At 47.2% G+C, this 18,871-nt stretch overlaps 1 protein-coding gene across 8 annotated transcripts in view; it reads left to right on the top strand.

Annotated features, from left to right (window-relative positions):
- DAB2IP (DAB2 interacting protein) overlaps positions 1–18,871 on the top strand; it is a 316,629-nt gene that overhangs the window by 85,526 nt on the left and 212,232 nt on the right. For all 8 annotated transcript variants that reach the window (XM_080990826.1, XM_080990828.1, XM_080990825.1 and 5 more), the window contains exon 2: positions 15,493–15,596. In XM_080990826.1, coding sequence (XP_080846952.1) covers positions 15,493–15,596 — 104 coding nt within the window. The remainder of the gene's footprint in view (positions 1–15,492; positions 15,597–18,871) is intronic.

Raw genomic sequence — 18,871 nt, 5'->3', positions numbered from 1 at the left:
GGGTATCAAATCCAAACTCTTCTTCTTGCAGGAGGTAGTGATGGTCATCAACTTGGAGGGCTTTAAAAGAGGATTGGGAAAAATTCATGGAGGAGGGATATCAATGGCTGCTAGCCATAATGGCTGTGCTCTGCCTCCACGGTCAGAGGCACCTGTATAGTAGTACCTTGGGTTACAGGTGCTTCAGGTTACAGACGCTTCAGGTTACAGACTCTGCTAACCCAGAAATAGTACCTCAGGTTAAGAACTTTGCTTCAGGATGAGAGCAGAAATCGCGTAGTGGCAGTGGGAGGCCCCATTAGCTAAAGTGGTACCTCAGGTTAAGAACACTTTCAGGTTAAGAACGGACCTCCGGAACGAATTAAGTTCTTAACCCGAGGTACCTACCACTATACTTCTGAACATCAGTTGCTGGAAACCACAGCAGGGGAGAAGAAGGCTCTTGTGCTCAGGTCCTACTTGCTGGTTCCCCACAAGCATCTGGGTATGGACCTGATCCAGCAGGTTCTCCCTTGGGCTCTTATATTATATCTTAAAATATAGTTCTTTAAGATGCTGTTTGGTTGCTTTTAAACTGAAAACTGCGCCGCAGAATTCAGGAAAGTATAAGACCAAGAAAGAATGCACCCTGATCTTTGTGTTCTGTCTGTGAGGGTGGATTCAGGTCAGTTCTTATAAGAATTTGCTTTCACCAAATCCCCCAAGCAGCCCTGGAAAGCTGCATATTGAGAGATGGCCACAGGCTTGGCCAACCCGAAAGGCTTCCTTAAAGAGCAAGGTTTTGACCATGGATGCTCTGCGTTAGACCCAACTGGTCACCTTATGGAGAGCATATCATGGCATTGCTGCAACTTGATGGAAACACAAGTAAAAATGCCAGTAAATAGTACATTGGTGGATGTTGCTTAGAACAGTAGCTTGCTCAGAAACTAGGATGAGGGGGTTATTCAAAAGCAGCTGGCGGGGGCCAAATTCTGGGTGGCAAATTCACTGCTTTTTTATTGTTGTTTTTTGCCCTGTGCTTTTGGCAGCCTGGTTTCCTGTTTTCTTTGCCCAGTTGTGGCCATTCTGTGGGTTAGAAGGAGAGAAAACTTTCCGGCATGAGGGCTATACTCCCTTGTGAGCAACTTTCCAGGGCCCACATGCCGCTTGAGGGCCAAGGCAAAGGGAAAAGAAGGGAGAGCAATGGTGGCTGTAACTCTTACCTTATCACAGCAGGCTTCATTCCACAAAAGACGCAGAAGTTTCTACATATGCACGCAGACAAACATACACACACAGCCAGGAGTGATGCCTCGTTGCCTTCTACATGTGCTATGTCAGGAAAATTTTGGGCATCACATGGCAAGACAGAGCCCCCCAAAAAGGGTGCTGTCCCAAGTCCATATTCAAAGCATGTTGGCACTTCTGTCTCAACAACATCAACGATGGCATGGCCATGTCCACAGAATGGAAGGTAGCAGGACCCTCAAGGATGGGCTTGTCTTGCCAAATGCAAGACGTTTCTTTTAAAATTAGATTCAGAAGCAATACAAACACATGTGAGTGAGAAGATTACAGATTTTATTCCCAAACAACAAGCAATACAGGTGAAACTCGAAAAATTAGAATATCGTGGAAAAGTTCGTTTATTTCAGGAATTCAACTTCAAAGGTGAAACTCATAGATGAGATAGACTCATGATATGCTAAGTGAGATGTGTCAAGCCTTGATTTGTGATCATTGCGATGATCGTGGCATATAGCTGATGAAAACCCCAAATTAACAATCTCAGAAAATGTAAATATTCAATGAAATCAGCAAAACAAGGATTGCAAATTGAGCAAGATTGGACCTCTGAGAAGTAGAAGCAGATCTCGCTTGGCATGTCATGAGTCAATCTCATATATGAGTTTCACCTTTGAAGTTGAATTCCTGAAAGAAAGGAACTTTTCCACGATATTCTAATTTTTCGAGTTTCACCTGTATATACATTACAAAGAAAGCACTTCAACCTACCACTGGGAAGCCCTGAAGAAATGGCGAAGTGACCGCCAGGTAGCCTTCATCTGCACAGCTCTGCGGCCAACAGCCTGTGCACAAACGTCCACTGCCATGCTCAAAAGCTATCTGATTCATCTGCTCTACATCAAAGACGGTCAAAAGGCCCTCCACCAGACCCCAAATCAAAGGTAGATACTAGCCAGTGCAGGTTTTAGCCATTTGCCACCAGACCATACGTCAAAATCAACCATCAAAGACATTTTACAAGGGATAGAGAGGAAGTAAACAGAGGCCAGGAAGGGATAGATAGTTAAACAGAGGCAGGAAGAGATGACCATGTTAGATCACTATCTCCTCGAAATCACAGTCTTATCTTCCAGAATAAGTCTCCCATACAGTGCTCAACGGGGAGCTGGCTTCAGGCACTAGGCCTGTTGGCAGACCAACTCTGTGTTACAAACAGTGCCTTTTTTTCTGGAAAAAATAGGTGCTGGTACTCACCTTGGAAGTTCTTACAGTAAGTGTCACGCTTTTTAACAACAACAAAAGAGGTGCTGGTACTGAGTACCCCTGAGTACCCCGGGGGAAAGCACTGGTGACAAATATGTCTGAGAATGTGACGTGAAGGCTGGCAACATCATCAACCCTGCTGTGTGGGAATCCATTGCAGATGACTGCAGTGCCTGGAGACATAGTCAGGTCTTGCATCCATAGCAGTGACCAGAGGAGGAACGAGCACTGGGAGGAACACAGAAAGAAGAAAAGCCCTGGTGCATCTGCAGCAGCGCAACCATATGCTTTCCTCTGCCCCAGCTGCAACAAAACATGTCTCTCCAGCATTGGTCTCTACAGCCACTGCAGGCGCTGCAACCTTCCAACAGCTTGACTTCACCCCCAAAGTGTTTCCCAAGGCAGGTAGATGCCTATACAGTGGGTTGCGAACGTGATCCGTGCGGGAGGGACGTTCGCAACCCACAGCGTTCGCAACCTGCAGCGGCGCGTCTGCGCACGCGTGGGTTGCAATTGGGCGCTTCTGCGCATGCGCAAAGCGCGATTTAGTTTTCTGCGCATGCGTGAGCGCCGAAACCTGGAAGTAACCTCTTCCGGTAATTCCGGGTTCGGTGCGGTGCACAACCCGAAAATGTGCAACCTGAAGCATCTGTAACCCGAGGTATGACTGTACAGGCAAACATTCTCAGGCACAATGTTTTCCATCCAGACATGCAAGAGGCACTAACATGGATGAAGAACACATTCCAATGAGGCCAGAAAAGAACTCAAGGAAAGTGCAATGCAGAGCCGGTAAAGGCGGTCTCCATGGACCCAGTCCCAAGGGCTCAGGGAAGAGGGCTTGGGGGATGCATTTGGCACCCGAGCCCATCTCTGTGGGTCCCTCATTTTTAATCTCTATTGCTTCACACTTTAGAATTGCAGAGTTGGAATGGGGTCCCAAGGGTCATCTAGTCCAAGCCCCTGCAATGCAGGAACCACAGCTAAAGCATCCATGAGAAATGGCCAGCCAAGCTCGCTTTTAAAACCTCCAACACAGGAGGGTCCATCGCTTTCCACTGCCGAATGGCTCTTACCATAAGAAAAGTCTTCCGTTTATTCAGGATCTCCTTTGTTGTCATTTGAATCCATTGGTTTGGGTCCTGGCCTGTGGAGCGACACAAAACAAGCATGCTCCATCTCCCACGTAACAACCCTTCAGGCATTTAAAGATGGCCACCGTTTCAGCTCTCAGTCTCCTCATCTCCAAGCTAAATGTATGCCCCTTGGGGTGCCCATAAACCTGGCTGCCTCCCACTGCCTCTCAACCTTCAGCATCTACTCTACTGCCTGCAGCTCAGAAGGTCCAAGCAGCAGCCAATGTAGCCCTCCCCTCTCTGACTCTGCGTAATCCCTTTACAAGGAGGGTTTACTCTGTCAGGAAGGAGCTGGTCTTGCCTGGGGTGATGAGGTAAATGCACAGCACTTGCATTTAAGATGCGGGAAATTAACCTTTCAGAGCATTGGACACATGTCTCAGGAAAGCACAAAAAAAAAAAAAAAAGGTATGGAAAGTGCTAATTGTTACCATTAATAGGTGCCAATGGGCCATAACAGCATTTAAATGTGTCCTGCAGTAGCATTTCCCCAGAAGCTGAAATGTTTCCTCCCCTTAAAACCTGAAATGTGAGCACACAGACTTAACCCTTTGCTTTTGGGGCTGTTTTCTCTATGAGAGAAATTTGCAGTGCTGTTGTGCAAATATGTGTGCATTCAGGTGTTTATAGCAGCAGCAGTACCCCAGACATGGGCCTCAGCTCCATTCTGCCAGATTCTGTACAGTCTCAAGCAGAAACAGGCAAAGTTTGGACGATAGGAAGCTGCCTTGTCCAGAGTTGGACACTGGTCCATTGAGCTCAGTACTGTCTACACTAGGAGTAAACAACCTAGAATTGTAGAGTTGGAAGGGCCACCCAAGGACCATCTAGCCTAACCTTCTGCAATGCAGAAATCACACCTAAGGAACCCCCGACAGACGGCCATCCAACCTTTGTTTAAAAACATCCAACGAAGGTGAGCCCCCACCTCCAAGGTCATCCGTTCCACTGTTGAACTCTTGCCATCAGAAAAGTCCTAAGAAGAAGGGCCTTGCTGGATCAGGCCAGTTGCCCATCCTGTTCTCACAATGACCAGCCAGATCTCTGTGGGTGTGATGGCCTGGGACTGGGGCTCGGACTCGGAACCAGAGGAGTCTCAGTCTGCACCGGATCCTTTGCCTCAGGCATCGCCTGAACCAAGTCTGGGGCCTGATCCTGAAGAGTCCCAGTCTGCACAGGTTCCCCTGCAACAAACACCAGCTGGGCCGAGTCAGGGGCCTGAGCCTGCCCTGGCTCCAGATGCGGGGATTCCCTTGTTGCCTTCAGCTGGGCCATCTCTTCCAGCTGCTCCACTACCGGTTGGGTCAGGGGAGGCTGAGGAGGCCCCTGGGTCTAGTAACCCACCGACGTCTCCCAAGCTGCAGAGACTAAGGTCTGAGAGAAGGAGAGACCTGAGTACTCACAGAAAGAGTGCTCGCCTTTGGGTGAAACAGGGAGGTGAGTCACCGGGGGATCAGGACCGGCCACTACCTTGACAAAAATAAAAGGCTGTTGGAACCCCCCCCCCCCCCGCAGCAGGTTGCGGGAGCAGCAATGCTGTATGCTAGATCCTGTACCTGTTCTTGCCTGGTTTCCTGCCTCGTGTCCTGCCTCGGCCCTGTCAGACTGACTCCCACCAGAACCTTCAGATTCTGGACCGGTCCTGGACCGCGTTTCACGGGTTACCCCCGGGCCCAGCACAGTGGGAAACCAGCAAGCAAGATTCGAGCACAAGAGCATCACTCTCCTCTCCAGTGGTTTCCACCAGCTGCCATTTGGAAGTATTGCTGTCTCCCAACTGCAGAGCATAGCCATTATGGCCATTGATAGTTCTCTCCTCCATAAATTACTGTTAATTCCCTTTTAAAGCCATCTAAGTTGGTGGCCAGCACTGCCTACTGGGGGAGCGAGTTCCATAGATTAACTCTGTGCTTCATGAACAATTACTTCCTTTTCTCTGTCCTGAATCCTCTAACATTCATCTTCACTGAATGTCAGTGAGTTCTGGTGCTTTGATATACAACAGGCTCTGCTTACATTCTTCTGATATATAGAGTCCCAAACAACCTGGACCTTGAATACTTAAGGGAGCACCTCCCTGTCTGCCTGTAAGTTCATGTCTGCCTGTAAGTTCACATCTTCTGGGGAGGACCTCATTGATGCCACAGTGCTAGGAACTGTAGCTTTGGCAATAAGGCAGGGGTGGGCCTTTTCTGTGGTGGTTCCCTCACTCTGGAATGCCCTCTCCCACCCTGAAATTCAGTCGACACCTGCGGTAGTGCCATTCGGGTGCCTGGTGAGAAGCTTGCTGTTCGTTCAGGCCTTTGGGCATGACTGCTGCTGTTATCTGATGCTGATGCATTATTTTGATTGCATTTTCTCTGAGGTTTAAATGAGTCTTCGTTGTTATGTTGGGACCCGCCCAGTGGTTCCAGGATGTGAGGCAGGATGCAGAGAGCCAAAATCAAGTAAATTCAACTCTGCATTCCCTGGCAGTTTTTCCTGGGGACCAGCCCCAGCTGTTCTCTCATGGGTTGCGGAGAGAGCAAATGAGTCTGTGAGTCTGCCTTGCTTGAGCTTCAGGGCCTCATTCCCTTGTTTTTTGGGACTGTGTTTATTAGCAACTATATCCCAGGTACAAGACGCCGGCGGCAAGGGAGCTTGTTCTTGCAGGAGGAGTTGCCCTTTCCAAGGTATTCATTAGGGGATGTTTCCTTGTCCTGCACAAGCAGACAGTCCTCCCAGCAATTTGCAGATTATACCTTCATTTGTCCACTTATTGGCTTGAGATCACAGCAGATTCAGGGGTTTAGCACTCTGGGATGGCATTTGCCATCCAGTGAGTCGATGGCATGTTATTAACTTAAAACCCTCCAAATCTCTCAGTAATGATACAAGTGGCCTCAGAATCCGGAGAAGTTAACAGTCTGTAAAGGAGGGATTAGTGGCATGGGGTTGAGATATGAAAGGAGATCCCGTTCCGGGTTTAAAAGAGAAGGAAGGGGCTTTATTAGCACATGGCACAAATGCCAGCTGGGCAGAATGAGCAAGCCGCTTGTAGCCAGGGCTCTGGCTGAGGCTTCCAGGCCTCTCAGCCAGCTCACCTGCACTCTTCTGATTAAGGCGAGCCTCTGGAAGATTCACGCCACCAGCTTTCAAGGGGCAGAGCCCAAATGTATTTCTGGAGCAGAGAGTTGTTTTTGCAAGCCTTTTGAGACTTGAGCATGCCACTTAGGGGCATAGTGATGCAGCAGAACAGTTGGGAGGATGCCAACAAACCAATGTTTGCTGAGGGTACTGTTGGGTCATGTTCTAGCCAATCAAATTGTTGTTATTTCTATGCCACCTTCTCTGCAGACAAGGACTCACATATTAAAAACGGCACTGATAAAATGCAAAAAAGCTAAAAACATATGAAAGATAATAGTTAACAAAATGTCAAACATTAATAGAAGTATATATATATATATAACAAATCTGTTAAAATGCAGTGAAAGCAGCACTGCACTATTAAAAGCCCTTTCCTTAGATAACAGCCAGTTCCCAAAGGCCTGTCAGAACAAAACAGTCTTCCCCTGTTGGTGGAGGGACAGCAAGGAGGGAACCAGCCTGGCTTCTCAAGGGAGGGAATTCCAGAGCCTGGGATCCAGAGCCAACATGGGACCTGAGATAATTGCTCAGTGTGCTGTCCTTCAAAGGAAATCTCACCAGTGCAGCCCAGCCCAGTCCTTTCTCACTTCCCAGACTCATGAGGACCAGACAGCGAGGCAGAACTTGCAGATCAACTTGATGTGGTGATGGCCACCAACTTGGATGGCTTTACAAATATAAGGACATCAGAACAGTCTGCTGGATCAGCCCATGGCCCATCTAGTCCAGCGTCCTGTTCTCACAGTGGCCAACCAGACGCCCATTATGGGAAACCTGAGCACAAAAGCCCTTTCCCCTCCAGTGGTTTTCAGCAACTGACATTCAGAGACATTGCTGCCTCTGACCTATTTTTTATTATTATTGCCCAAGGATTTTAAATTATGGTATTTTTCAACTACGGTAGTTGACTGGTTTTTATTATTCCTCTTAATTGTTGGGTTAATAGCTATTGCCATTTCAAAAAACTTGGTGTCCATCTTCAGATGTATGGCAGCTTATACATTTTAAAAATAAATTTATATGAGGATTGAATGAAAATGCCACCACTTGGTTCCAGTTTCAGCCCTCGGGGTGGGGATGTCATCTCCCAGTAAGGCCTCTCAATGCTGCTGCAAAATGGACCACTCTGTGCTGACAGAGAAATGGGAACTTCAATTCATGTTATTTTTGTATGCAACTTTTACAGAGATGACCAAATAGATGGTTTACATCTATGCTATGAAAATACCAGGAAAGACGCTTGAGTGCTATTTGGCTGACTTATTGCCTGATGGAAAATAATGTAATGACAGAATTTGCTAGACTTCTAGCAATAATGGAGTTGCACAGTTTCTCTTTGTTGCTTCAAAAATTCACAAAGGGAGTCTATCAGTTTAAATGTGTGTGTGTGTGTGTGTGTGTGTGTGTGTGTGTGTGTGTTTACAAAATCATGTTCTTGCTTTATATATGTGTATTACATTTTATGTTAGGAATGGTGTGGTTTTGGGTTAGACTGTATCTTGCTTTTAATGGGTCTTTAGCTGAATAATAAAATATTGTTTGATTTGTAAAACTTGAAGCAGAGGAAGGCATAGGCAAGAAGGCAATTTTACTCTCTCTCCCCTCCCCATTTTGTACCAAAAGTTTTTGGCTGAGAGCTTTGGGCTCAGCAATAATTTATGCCCCTCCTTTCTTCTAAGATGGAATTCAAGGCAGGCTCATCCATGGGGTTCCCAGGTGATCCAGGCACCAGCTAAGCCCAGATCTGCTTAGCTTCAGCAAAGTGAGCCCATCACATGAATTCTGATCATCCTTCTCGTCCGTTACTCTGGAATGTATATGTGAACTACAATTGGGGCATATGCAGTGCATCTGTTGGGAACAATACACATTATTATTTTAGCTCCTTGGTTTTTGCAGCAGGGATCTGAGAAGACCTTCATTCATTCATTCATTTAATAAGAAGAGCCTGCTGAATCAGGGCAATAGCCCTGTCTAGTCCAGAATCTTGTTCTCACAGTGACCAACCAGTTGCAACTGGTACTCATAAGCATTATTGCTTCCAGCTGTGTGGGCCCTCAAGTTCTCAGTGAATTTGTCCTGTCCTCTTCCAAAGCCCTCCAAATGGGTGTCCATCACAGCATCCTGTGGAATTTGGTTCCATAGTTTAACTATGCACTGTGTGAAGAAGTACAGTCGTTCCTTGGAAGCTGAACGGAATCTGTTCCTGAAGTCCGTTCGACTTTCAAAACATTTGGCTTCCAAGGCATGGCTTCTGATTGGCTGCAGGAGCTTCCTGCAGCCAGTTGGAAGCCGCAAAAGTGTGGACAGGAAAATTGGCTTCCAGGTGGAAAGATCCAAATTAGAAACAGAATTGTTAGAACCCAAGACTAAGAATTTGTCAAGAATGTATAACTTGCTGCTGAAATGGAATACTCAAGATGAAACGGTAAAATCGGCTATGATTAAATGGGCACAGGACGTTGGACATAACATTATGTTTGCTGACTGGGAACAGTTATGGACCACAGGTATGAAATTTACGGCATGTAATGCCTTAAGAGAGAATATCATGAAAATGATATACAGGTGGTACATAACCCCAGTCAAGCTTGCGAAAATCTGTCATTTGCCCGATAACAAATGTTGGAAATGTAAAGAAACTAAAGGTACATTTTTTCACCTTTGGTGGACGTGCCCAAAGATTAAAGCTTTCTGGGAAATGATATATAATGAATTTAAAAAGGTATTTAAGTATACCTTCCCTAAGAAACCAGAGGCCTTTCTCCTGGGCATAGTGGGCCAAATGGTGTTAAAAAAGGATAGAACTTTCTTTATGTATGCAACAACAGCAGCAAGAATACTCATCGCAAAGTATTGGAAGACACAAGAACTTCCCACGCTGGAGGAATGGCAGATGAAACTTATGGACTATATGGAATTGGCGGAAATGACTGGTAGAATCCGTGACCAGGAAGAAGAGTTGATGGAGGAAGACTGGAAGAAATTCAAAGACTACCTTCAGAAACATTGCAAAATTAAGGAATGTTAAAGGGATGTTGGACTGAAAGTAAATGGTTTCCAGCTGCACAGGTTAAAGTTAATGATAGATTAAGATTAAAGATCAAGATTAAAGATGTTTAAAGAAATGGAAATTTGATATTAAAAGGGAAAATTTTAAAGTTATATGACATTAAGATCAAGGATTAGGTTTAAAAAAGTTGAAGTTATATATTTTAACATTTTATTAAGTTAAAGATTGGGATTAAAAAAGTGGAAAAGAAACTGCTGGACAAATAATGTAGATTGGAATACAAAAGAGGGAGGTATGAGGAAGTCTAGAAAATAAGTATTTTAAATTTGGAAATGGAAAAGAGAGTTTGTTTTTAATTGTTATGTTTTGTGTTTTTTTTATTGTTGAGTTTTATACTGTTTTTTGTGTGTGTTGTTTTCTTTTTCTTTTGTTGTTTAAAACTTTAATAAAAAATTATTTAAAAAAAAAAAAAGGAAGCCGCAAAAGTGCCACCGGACGTTCGGCTTCCAAAAGAACATTCACAAACTGGAACACTCACTTCTGGAGAGGAGGAGCCTTAGGAAGTGGTGAGAAGGCGTGGGCCATCAGTCCTCACAACTGCCTTGTTGGAGCAGGAACTGCTGGGAGGAGCTGCTGGGATCACTAGGCCTCTGCTGTTTTGCCCCCCCCCCCCTTTTTGCTGATCTTTAAAGCTCTAAACGGCCTCAGTCCAGTATACCTGAAGGAGCGTCTCCACTTCCATTGTTCTGCCGGGACACTGAGGTCCATCTCCAAGGGCCTTCTGGCAGTTCCCTCCCTGTGAGAAGCCAAGTTACAGGGAACCAGGCAGAGGGCCTTCTGGCACCCACCCTGTGGAACGCCCTCCCACCAGATGTCCAAAGAGAAGAACAATTACCAGACTTTTAGAAGACATCTGAAGGCAGCCCTGTTTAGGGAAGCTTTTAATGTTTGATGTATTGCTGTATTTTAATATTTTGTTGGAAGCCGCCCAGAGTGGCTGGGGAAGCCCAGCCAAATGGGCAGGGTATAAATAATAAATTATTATTATTATTATTATTATTATTATTATTATTATTATTAATTTCTGCACCTTGTAGAATAGAATTTCTAGAATATCCTTTTTTGATGGAAAGCCACACAAACTGCAAACAGTGGAGTACCATGGGGTGGGTATGGGTAGTGGGCCATGGCCCTGGGCATATTTTTTTGAGGGGCTGTGGCAAGGTGCCCCCACAACAGGCTTCCTCATCGGAGGCTGGCTCTGGCGCATGAGGCAGCTGTGGAGACAGCTTCCTTGCGTGATGGCCCAATGCCACCAGCCACAGCTCCACTCCCAGGTCAAGTCTGACCTGGGGTGGGAGAGAGGCGAATCGGTAGCATATTTGCCACCCCTGCCAAGGCAACTTTCTCGCACCCAGCTGCAGCTCCAACCCCATGTCAACCATGACCTGGGGGGACATAGCAGGCTCCCTGCATGCCACGCCCCCACCACTGCTTATACACAGTCCGCCAAATGTAGCATTTCAGACTTCCACAGGCTGTGCCCATGTTCTAAGAATGGAAGAGTGGTTTCTCCTTCCAGAACACGTGCCAGGACTTACATAAACACCTGAGCTCCAGCACGAACTTTTTTTCAAAAGTTATGTACTGCTTTGTCTATATACCTCTGGAGCACATCTGGATCTGTCCTGACCAAACCTATGTACACCTACCTAGGAGTAAGTATCATTGAACTCAGTGGGACTTACTCCTGAGTAGTCATGTATAGCACTGGTAAACTACTCTTCTTAGGGAGGTTTCACCCCTTAGGGATGGGTGAATCTGCCAATTTCAGGTTCTCACACTGAAGTTCAGTTCTGAATATTTCCACGAGTTGGAAATGGCTTTTAAAGTCTTCATTAAAATTCGCCAGCATTTTGACGCAAATACCTCCTAATGCACAGGTGCTTGTATGTAATTTTGCCTAATACCCAACTTTTTGAGAAGTGGTTTACCCTAATAATTTGTGTTTCTTTGATATTGTTTTTGCAAATGGATGCATTGTATGGACACTTTGCCCCAGTGTATGCATTCTTCTATCCCCATTTGAATGGAGAACTGCATTGCAAAATTCAAAATTCAGAAAAGTGTAAATTTTGAGGCTTTTGTGTTTCATTCCAGCAAGTGCAAATTAGGTAGGTTTACCTTTCGCTGTAGTGATGTAGGGAAGTGAGAGCTGGACCATAAAGAAGGCTGATCGCTGAAGAATTGATGCTTTTGAATTATGGTGCTGGAGGAGACTCTTGAGAGTCCCATGGACTGCAAGAAGATCAAACCTATCCATTCTGAAGGAAATCAGCCCTGAGTGCTCACTGGAAGGACAGATCGGGAAGCTGAGGCTCCAAGACTTTGGCCACCTCATGAGAAGAGAAGACTCCCTGGAAAAGACCCTGGTGTTGGGAAAGATGGAGGGCACAAGGAGAAGGGGACCACAGAGGACAAGATGGTTGGGCAGTGTTTTCGAAGCTACAAACATGAGTCTGACCAAACTGCGGGAGGCAGTGGAAGACAGGAGTGCCTGGCGTGCTCTGGTCCATGGGGTCACGAAGAGGTGGACACGACTGAATGACTAAACAACAACAACAACCTTTTGCTGTGAACTGAATCTAATGTCTACCCCACCCACAGCTCAATGAGAGGCACAAATACAAGATGGGTGACACCTGGCTTGAGAGCAGTACATGTGAAAAGGATCTAGGAGTCTTGGTTGACCACAAACTTGACATGAGCCAACAGTGTGACGCGGCAGCTAAAAAAGCCAATGCAATTCTGGGCTGCATCAATAGGAGTATAGCATCTAGATCAAGGGAAGTAATAGTGCCACTGTATTCTGCTCTGGTCAGACCTCACCTGGAGTACTGTGTCCAGTTCTGGGCACCACGGTTCAAGAAGGACACTGACAAACTGGAACGTGTCCAGAGGAGGGCAACCAAAATGGTCAAAGGCCTGGAAACGATGCCTTATGAGGAACGGCTAAGGGAGCTGGGCATGTTTAGCCTGGAGAAGAGGAGGTTAAGGGGTGATATGATAGCCATGTTCAAATATATAAAAGGATGTCACATAGAGGAGGGAGAAAGGTTGTTTTCTGCTGCTCCAGAGAAGCGGACACGGAGCAATGGATCCAAACTACAAGAAAGAAGATTCCACCTAAACATTAGGAAGAACTTCCTGACAGTAAGAGCTGTTTGACAGTGGAATTTGCTGCCAAGGAGTGTGGTGGAGTCTCCTTCTTTGGAGGTCTTTAAGCAGAGGCTTGACAACCATATGTCAGGAGTGCTCTGATGGTGTTTCCTGCTTGGCAGGGGTTGGACTCGATGGCCCTTGTGGTCTCTTCCAACTCTATGATTCTATGATTCATCTGCCACACCATTTTTCTCCTATGTTTTTTATTGCATTTCTTAACAACAGCAACATCTTCCCTTCTGTATATTGCATCTTTTATGCGGCTTTGCTTTTATTTCTGAATTATGCTGATGTCACTTAAACTGTTCTTCTGAACATTTAAATGTTTTTGCTTTAACCCTTTGCATTGTGATTTTAACTATTTCAGTTCTCCCCCCCTCCCGGCCTGCTCACTGTCCAGGGGAGGGGAGTCATTCAGATATATAAGGAATGCATATTTTGAATGCATGGAGTTAGGCAGAGTCACAGCAGAGCATAAGAACTCGAGGGGTAGTGGGGTTATGCCAAAGGTTTTGAGGAGAGCCTGGCAAGAATCTAGAGAGGGGACAACCAGCAGGTGTTTGAGTCGGGAGTCCCAGGTATAAGTGTCAACCAGAAAGAAAGGATGGGGTCTTTGAGGGTGGCTGAGAGCTTCAGATAGTGTGTGTCAGGATTATTTAGTAGTAGTAACGCAATGGAACCCCAGCAGGATTGCGCTGCCGGGGGCAGTGCGCTCCCTCGCCCCCCCTCTTCCTCCGCCAGTGCTTTAGCTGAGATTCCTGCATTGCAAACCTGAGAATACACATTTCAGGTGCCAAAGGCCAAGGCAAAGAGGCCTGTCTTTAGCATTTACCAAAAGCTGCATGCGGGTGGCGCTGTGGGTTAAACCACAGAGCCTAGGACTTGCCGATCAGAAGGTCGGCGGTTTGAATCCCCGCGAAGGGATGTGCTCCTGTTGCTCGGTCCCTGCTCCTGCCAACCTAGCAGTTCGAAAGCACGTCAAAGTGCAAGTAGGTAAATAGGTACCGCTCTGGCGGGAAGGTAAACGGCGTTTCCGTGCGCTGCTCTGCTTCGCCAGAAGCGGCTTAGTCATGCTGGCCACATGACCCGGAAGCTGCACGCTGGCTCCCTCGGCCAATAAAGTGAGATGAGCGCCGCAACCCCAGAGTCGGCCACGACTGGACCTAACGGTCAGGGGTCCCTTTACCTTTACCTAAGAGCTGCACAATGAAGAAGCCAGACGCACCTCTGCAGGGAGGGAACCCCACAACTAAGTTATGGAGTTATACATGGAATTTCTCATATCTGACTCTATGTGAGCTTTGCACCTCTAGTGTCAAGAACCTGATTCTGTTCCCAAGGTGCCTATTTACCCTCACGCTCCTCCACAAAGCAAGGTCTTTTGTGCTTTAAACACCCATGCCCACCCTGCACTGCAGAAGCGAGCCTGGTTCTCTTGACGGTGAGCTGTGGGTCGTTGCAATGTCGTAATATTTGTGATCAGGCACGCCCGTTGGTGAAATATTGTACTTGAATGATGTTCTTGAATGTTTGGCTAAGTGCAGTGATTAGTAATGCCTTCTGACTGTCTCCTTCCCTCCCTCCCTTCCTCTCTCTCCGCCTTTTGCATATTGATTGTCTTGGAAACTGAAGGGTACTTGTTCGTTCAAGAGCCTGAATTCTCTCTGAGCTTGCAGGTGCTTTTCCTTGGGTCTGGCTCGCTTCACAATCAACACTTGCCTTAGCTGACTTATGAGCCTTGACCCAGACAACCTACTTCACGTGCACCCATGGGGTCCCAGGGATGGGAGGCCAGCACAGCCAGTGGTCAGTCAGGGTTGATGCGAGTTGTATTTCACTTTGACCTACTCCTTTCTCTCCATTGCAGTCCATTATTGTTCCTCATTAGGAGCACAGGGACTTGCCTTACATTGAGGTAGTCCATTGGTCCATCTAGCTAAAATCAAGATGGCAGGTTGCATCTTCGAAAACTGCATCAATTTTATTCAAATTCTGTGTGAAATCAAGAAGTTGGTTTTTAATCTATGTTTCCTTGTGACACTTTTTTAAACCCTGTCTGAATGGCTCTGTTACAAATAAGGCCCTGGAAGGTCTGTTGCTATGTGTTCCCTATCTCATGTTCCCATTTGATTTCACATTTCACTTGCAGGCGCTTCTTGTGTCCTTGTGTCCTTTATGTAAGAAGTACCACAAAGCATAAAATACCATGTAAAAAGATTGAACTGAGCAACAAAGTCACCTAGCAATTACAAAATGCACTTGGAAGGTCTCTTGACTTTAAACTCTGTTTGCATGGGAAGTTGTCAGCAAAACAAAACATCCTCGAGTGATGGGCTGAGAGAGACAAACTTTCAAGTGGCTTTTCCCACGGGGACCCACTACCTGTGGCATAGCCCACCTGCAGCGTTCTTGTGCTATTCTTGTGATTCTTGCATGCGCACACGCAGCTCCTCTTTCTGATGTGGTCCTCCTCATTCTCCTTTTCTCTGCTTTTCACAGAGTCCCCACCAGAGAGGACAGGGCAGCGGCGTGGTCTGCCCAGTGGGGGGGCAGAGAAGAACCCCAGCATGGAGCCGGCTGCCACGACGCCGTTTCGTGTCACGGTAAGTCCCCTTGTCTCTGTCTGTCTGTTTCCCAGCCCAAGCTGTGATTCCTTGCCAGAAGTTGGGGTTCTCTCCAACTCTACAGTAATGTGGCTCGTTTGTAAGCTCTTGTTCGTATTCACATGAGGGGTCTTAGTCTGGAAACTTTTTAGAGGAACAAAACAAACTAGGAGCTGCAGACCATCATTGGTGTTACTGCCTGGCAGCATGTCCTGGATCTCACTGCAGGATGAACTCAAAACGCGCAGCAGGGTTTCTTCCAATATTTTCAATGCCCAAATGGTTGTTGTGGCAAATAGGCAAAGATCAAAGGTGCAACAGGTGCTCTGTACAGCTGAGTGAGCTAAGACGTTGGTCCCACAGGTGGCACACACTCTTGAGTTCCCTTATAAAGGAAGGGGGTGGGCACAACTTCAGTATGGCAAGAATGTTGGACTGGGCAAGCAAACAGGAAATCCTTCTGGAGGGCTAGACCCAGCTGTCTATTTGTTCCAGAACTGGCATCTCTGTGACATGGGCAATGGAGGAGGCATCTGTGGTGGGTCAAAAGCAGACTGGGAGATGGACTCTGTTTGCAAGGCAGGCTCTGGCAGTACCAGGGCGGTGCCGGAACTGGAGGTGAGGCTGGCATGGGATCAGGGGGTGAAGTGGGCACATAGTGTCTGGGTGATGTGAGAGGGAACAGAGCAGAGTGCCAGGCTGATACGCTGTCTTCCCTGGAATCTGATGCCTCATCCCAACTTCCCCCAAGGGCCCTTTTTCACTCAAGGCTCATTTATTATTTATTATCATCATTTGTTTACTGCATTTATAGCCCACCCTTTTCTCCAAAGAGTTCAAGGTGGCATCCATGATTGGTTCTCACCTTCCTCATTTACCGTATTTTTCGCTCTATAAGACGCACTTCCCCCTTCTAAAAAGTAAGGAGAAATGTGTGTGCGTCTTATGGAGCGAATGCAGGCTGCGCAGCTATCGCTGAAGCCAGGAGAGCAAGAAGGATCGGTGTGGGAGGAACGCTCCCCCTGCCCTGAAGAGGCTTGGCACGGCTATCCCAAAAGCCAGAACAGCAAGAGGGATTGCTGCTTTCGCTGCACAGCGATCCCTCTTGCTGTTCTGGCTTCGCTTCGCTGGAGAGGCGCTGCACAGAGAGGGAGAGAATATTTCTTGTTCTCCTCCTCTAAAACTAGGTGCGTCTTATGGTTGGGTGCATCTTATAGAGCGAAAAATACAGTAAACCCTACAACAACCTTGCAAGGTAAGTTAGGCTGAGAGGCAGCAGCTGGCCCAAGGGCACCCAGTGAGCTCCATGTCAGAGTGGGGATTTCAATACTGGTCTATCGAGTCACAGTCTGACACTATAACAACAACAACAACAACAACAACAACAACAACAACAATTTATTATTTATACCCTGCCCATCTGGCCGGACCCCCCCCCCCCCGGCCACTCTGGGCTGCTTCCAACAGAATATGAAAATACAATAGTCTATTAAACATTAAAAGCTTCCCTAAACAGGGCTGCCTTCAGATGTCATCTAAAAGTCTGGTAGTTGTTCTTCTCTTTGACATCTGAAGGGAGGGCTTTCCACAGGGTGGGTGCCACTACCGAGAAGACCCTTTGCCTGGTTCCCTGTAACTTGGCTTCTCACAGTGAGGGAACCACCAGAAGGCCCTCAGCGCTGGACCTCAGCGTCCGGACAGAACGATGGAGGTGGAGACGCTCCTTCAGGTATACTGGACTGAGGCCGTTTAGAGCTTTAAAGGTCAGCACCAACACTTTGAATTGTGCTTGGAAACGTACTGGGAGCCAGTGTAGGTCTTTCAAGAATTGGTTCTCAACCCATCTCAAGCTGCTAAGGTTCTTCCCCTAGGTTGTCAACTGGTAACTCTTCCCAGCCCTCGCCCTGGTCTGACATCTCATTGGGACTCATGACACGGTGGCTCTCCAGATTTTCAGAAAAGGGGGCTTTCCCACCTCACCTGGAGATGCAAGAGAGGACAGAACCTCTGCACGCAAAGCAAGTGTTCTGCCACTGAGCTTTGGCCCTTTCCTGGCACAACCAACAAGCCTTGAGAAAAACCTTAGGTGGAAGAGCACACTGGGTTCTAACACAGCTGTTTCCTTAGCTTGCAGTTCTGTGCCTCAGGGGTGCCACCTTGGTTGCAATACTAGCCTTCCTGATCCACCAGTCAGCTGCTCCCCAAGAGCCAATCCCAGCACAACAGGCTCTATAAAGCCTTAGCCTCAGAGCAAGCATTTCATACTTTGAGGACACCTCATAAGAACGTAAGAAGAGCCCTGCTGGATCAGGCCAGTGGACCGTCTAGCTCAGGACCCTCTTCTCAAAGTGGCCAAATAGATGCCTGTGGGAAACCAGCAAGCAGGATTCTAGCACATGAGAAACACTCTCCTCTCTTGTGGTTTCTAGCAACCAGTGTTCAGAAGCATTGCGGTCATCATGCGTAATAGCCATTGACAGCCTTCTCTTCCGTTAATTTCTCTAATGATCTTTTAAAGCTATCCAAGTTAATAGCCATCCTGTGGGAGGGAGTTCCATAGGACCTTCTTTTATTTGTCTTGAATCTTCCAACATTCAGCTTCATCAGATGCCCATGACTTCTAGTGTTATGACAGAGGAAGGAAAACTTCTCTATTCACTTTCTCCATTACCGTGCATAACAACAACAACAACAACAACAACAACAACAACAACAACAATAATTTATTTATACCCCGCCCATCTGGCTGTGTTTCCCCAGCCACTCTGGGCGGCTCCCAATCAAATGTTAAAAACAGTACAGCATTAAATATTAAAAACTTCCCTAAACAGGGCTGCCTTCAGATGTCTTTTAAAGATAGGATAACTGCTTACCGTATTTTTCGTTCCATAGGACGCTCCGTCCAATAGGACGCACCTACTTTTTTGGGGGGGAAATAAAGGAAAAAAATTTTTCCTTTATTTCCCCCCCAAAACTAGGTCGGGGAACAGTGGGATGGCGGCGCTGCGCCTCCCCGTTGTCCCCCGAGCTTGTGGGGCTGGCCGATGTCTGCCCGGCGTGAGGGGCGCTCTGCTTCAGGGCGCACCACGCGCCGGGCGGCAGGCTGCAGACACCTGCGCGAAGCACGGGGCGTCCTCCGGAGGGCGCCCCGTGCTCCGCGCTGCAGGCTGCCGCCCGCAAGCCTTGCGCTCCCGGGGGGATCTCCCCCCGGGCGCGCAAGGCTTGCCGACACCTGCGCGAAGCACGGGGTGTCCTCCGGAGGGCGCCCCGTGCTC

The sequence above is a fragment of the Podarcis pityusensis genome (genome assembly GCF_964106645.2).
Source record: "Podarcis pityusensis genome assembly, chromosome: Z".
NCBI lineage: Eukaryota > Metazoa > Chordata > Lepidosauria > Squamata > Lacertidae > Podarcis > Podarcis pityusensis.
This window is presented reverse-complemented; position numbering and strand designations above follow the sequence as displayed.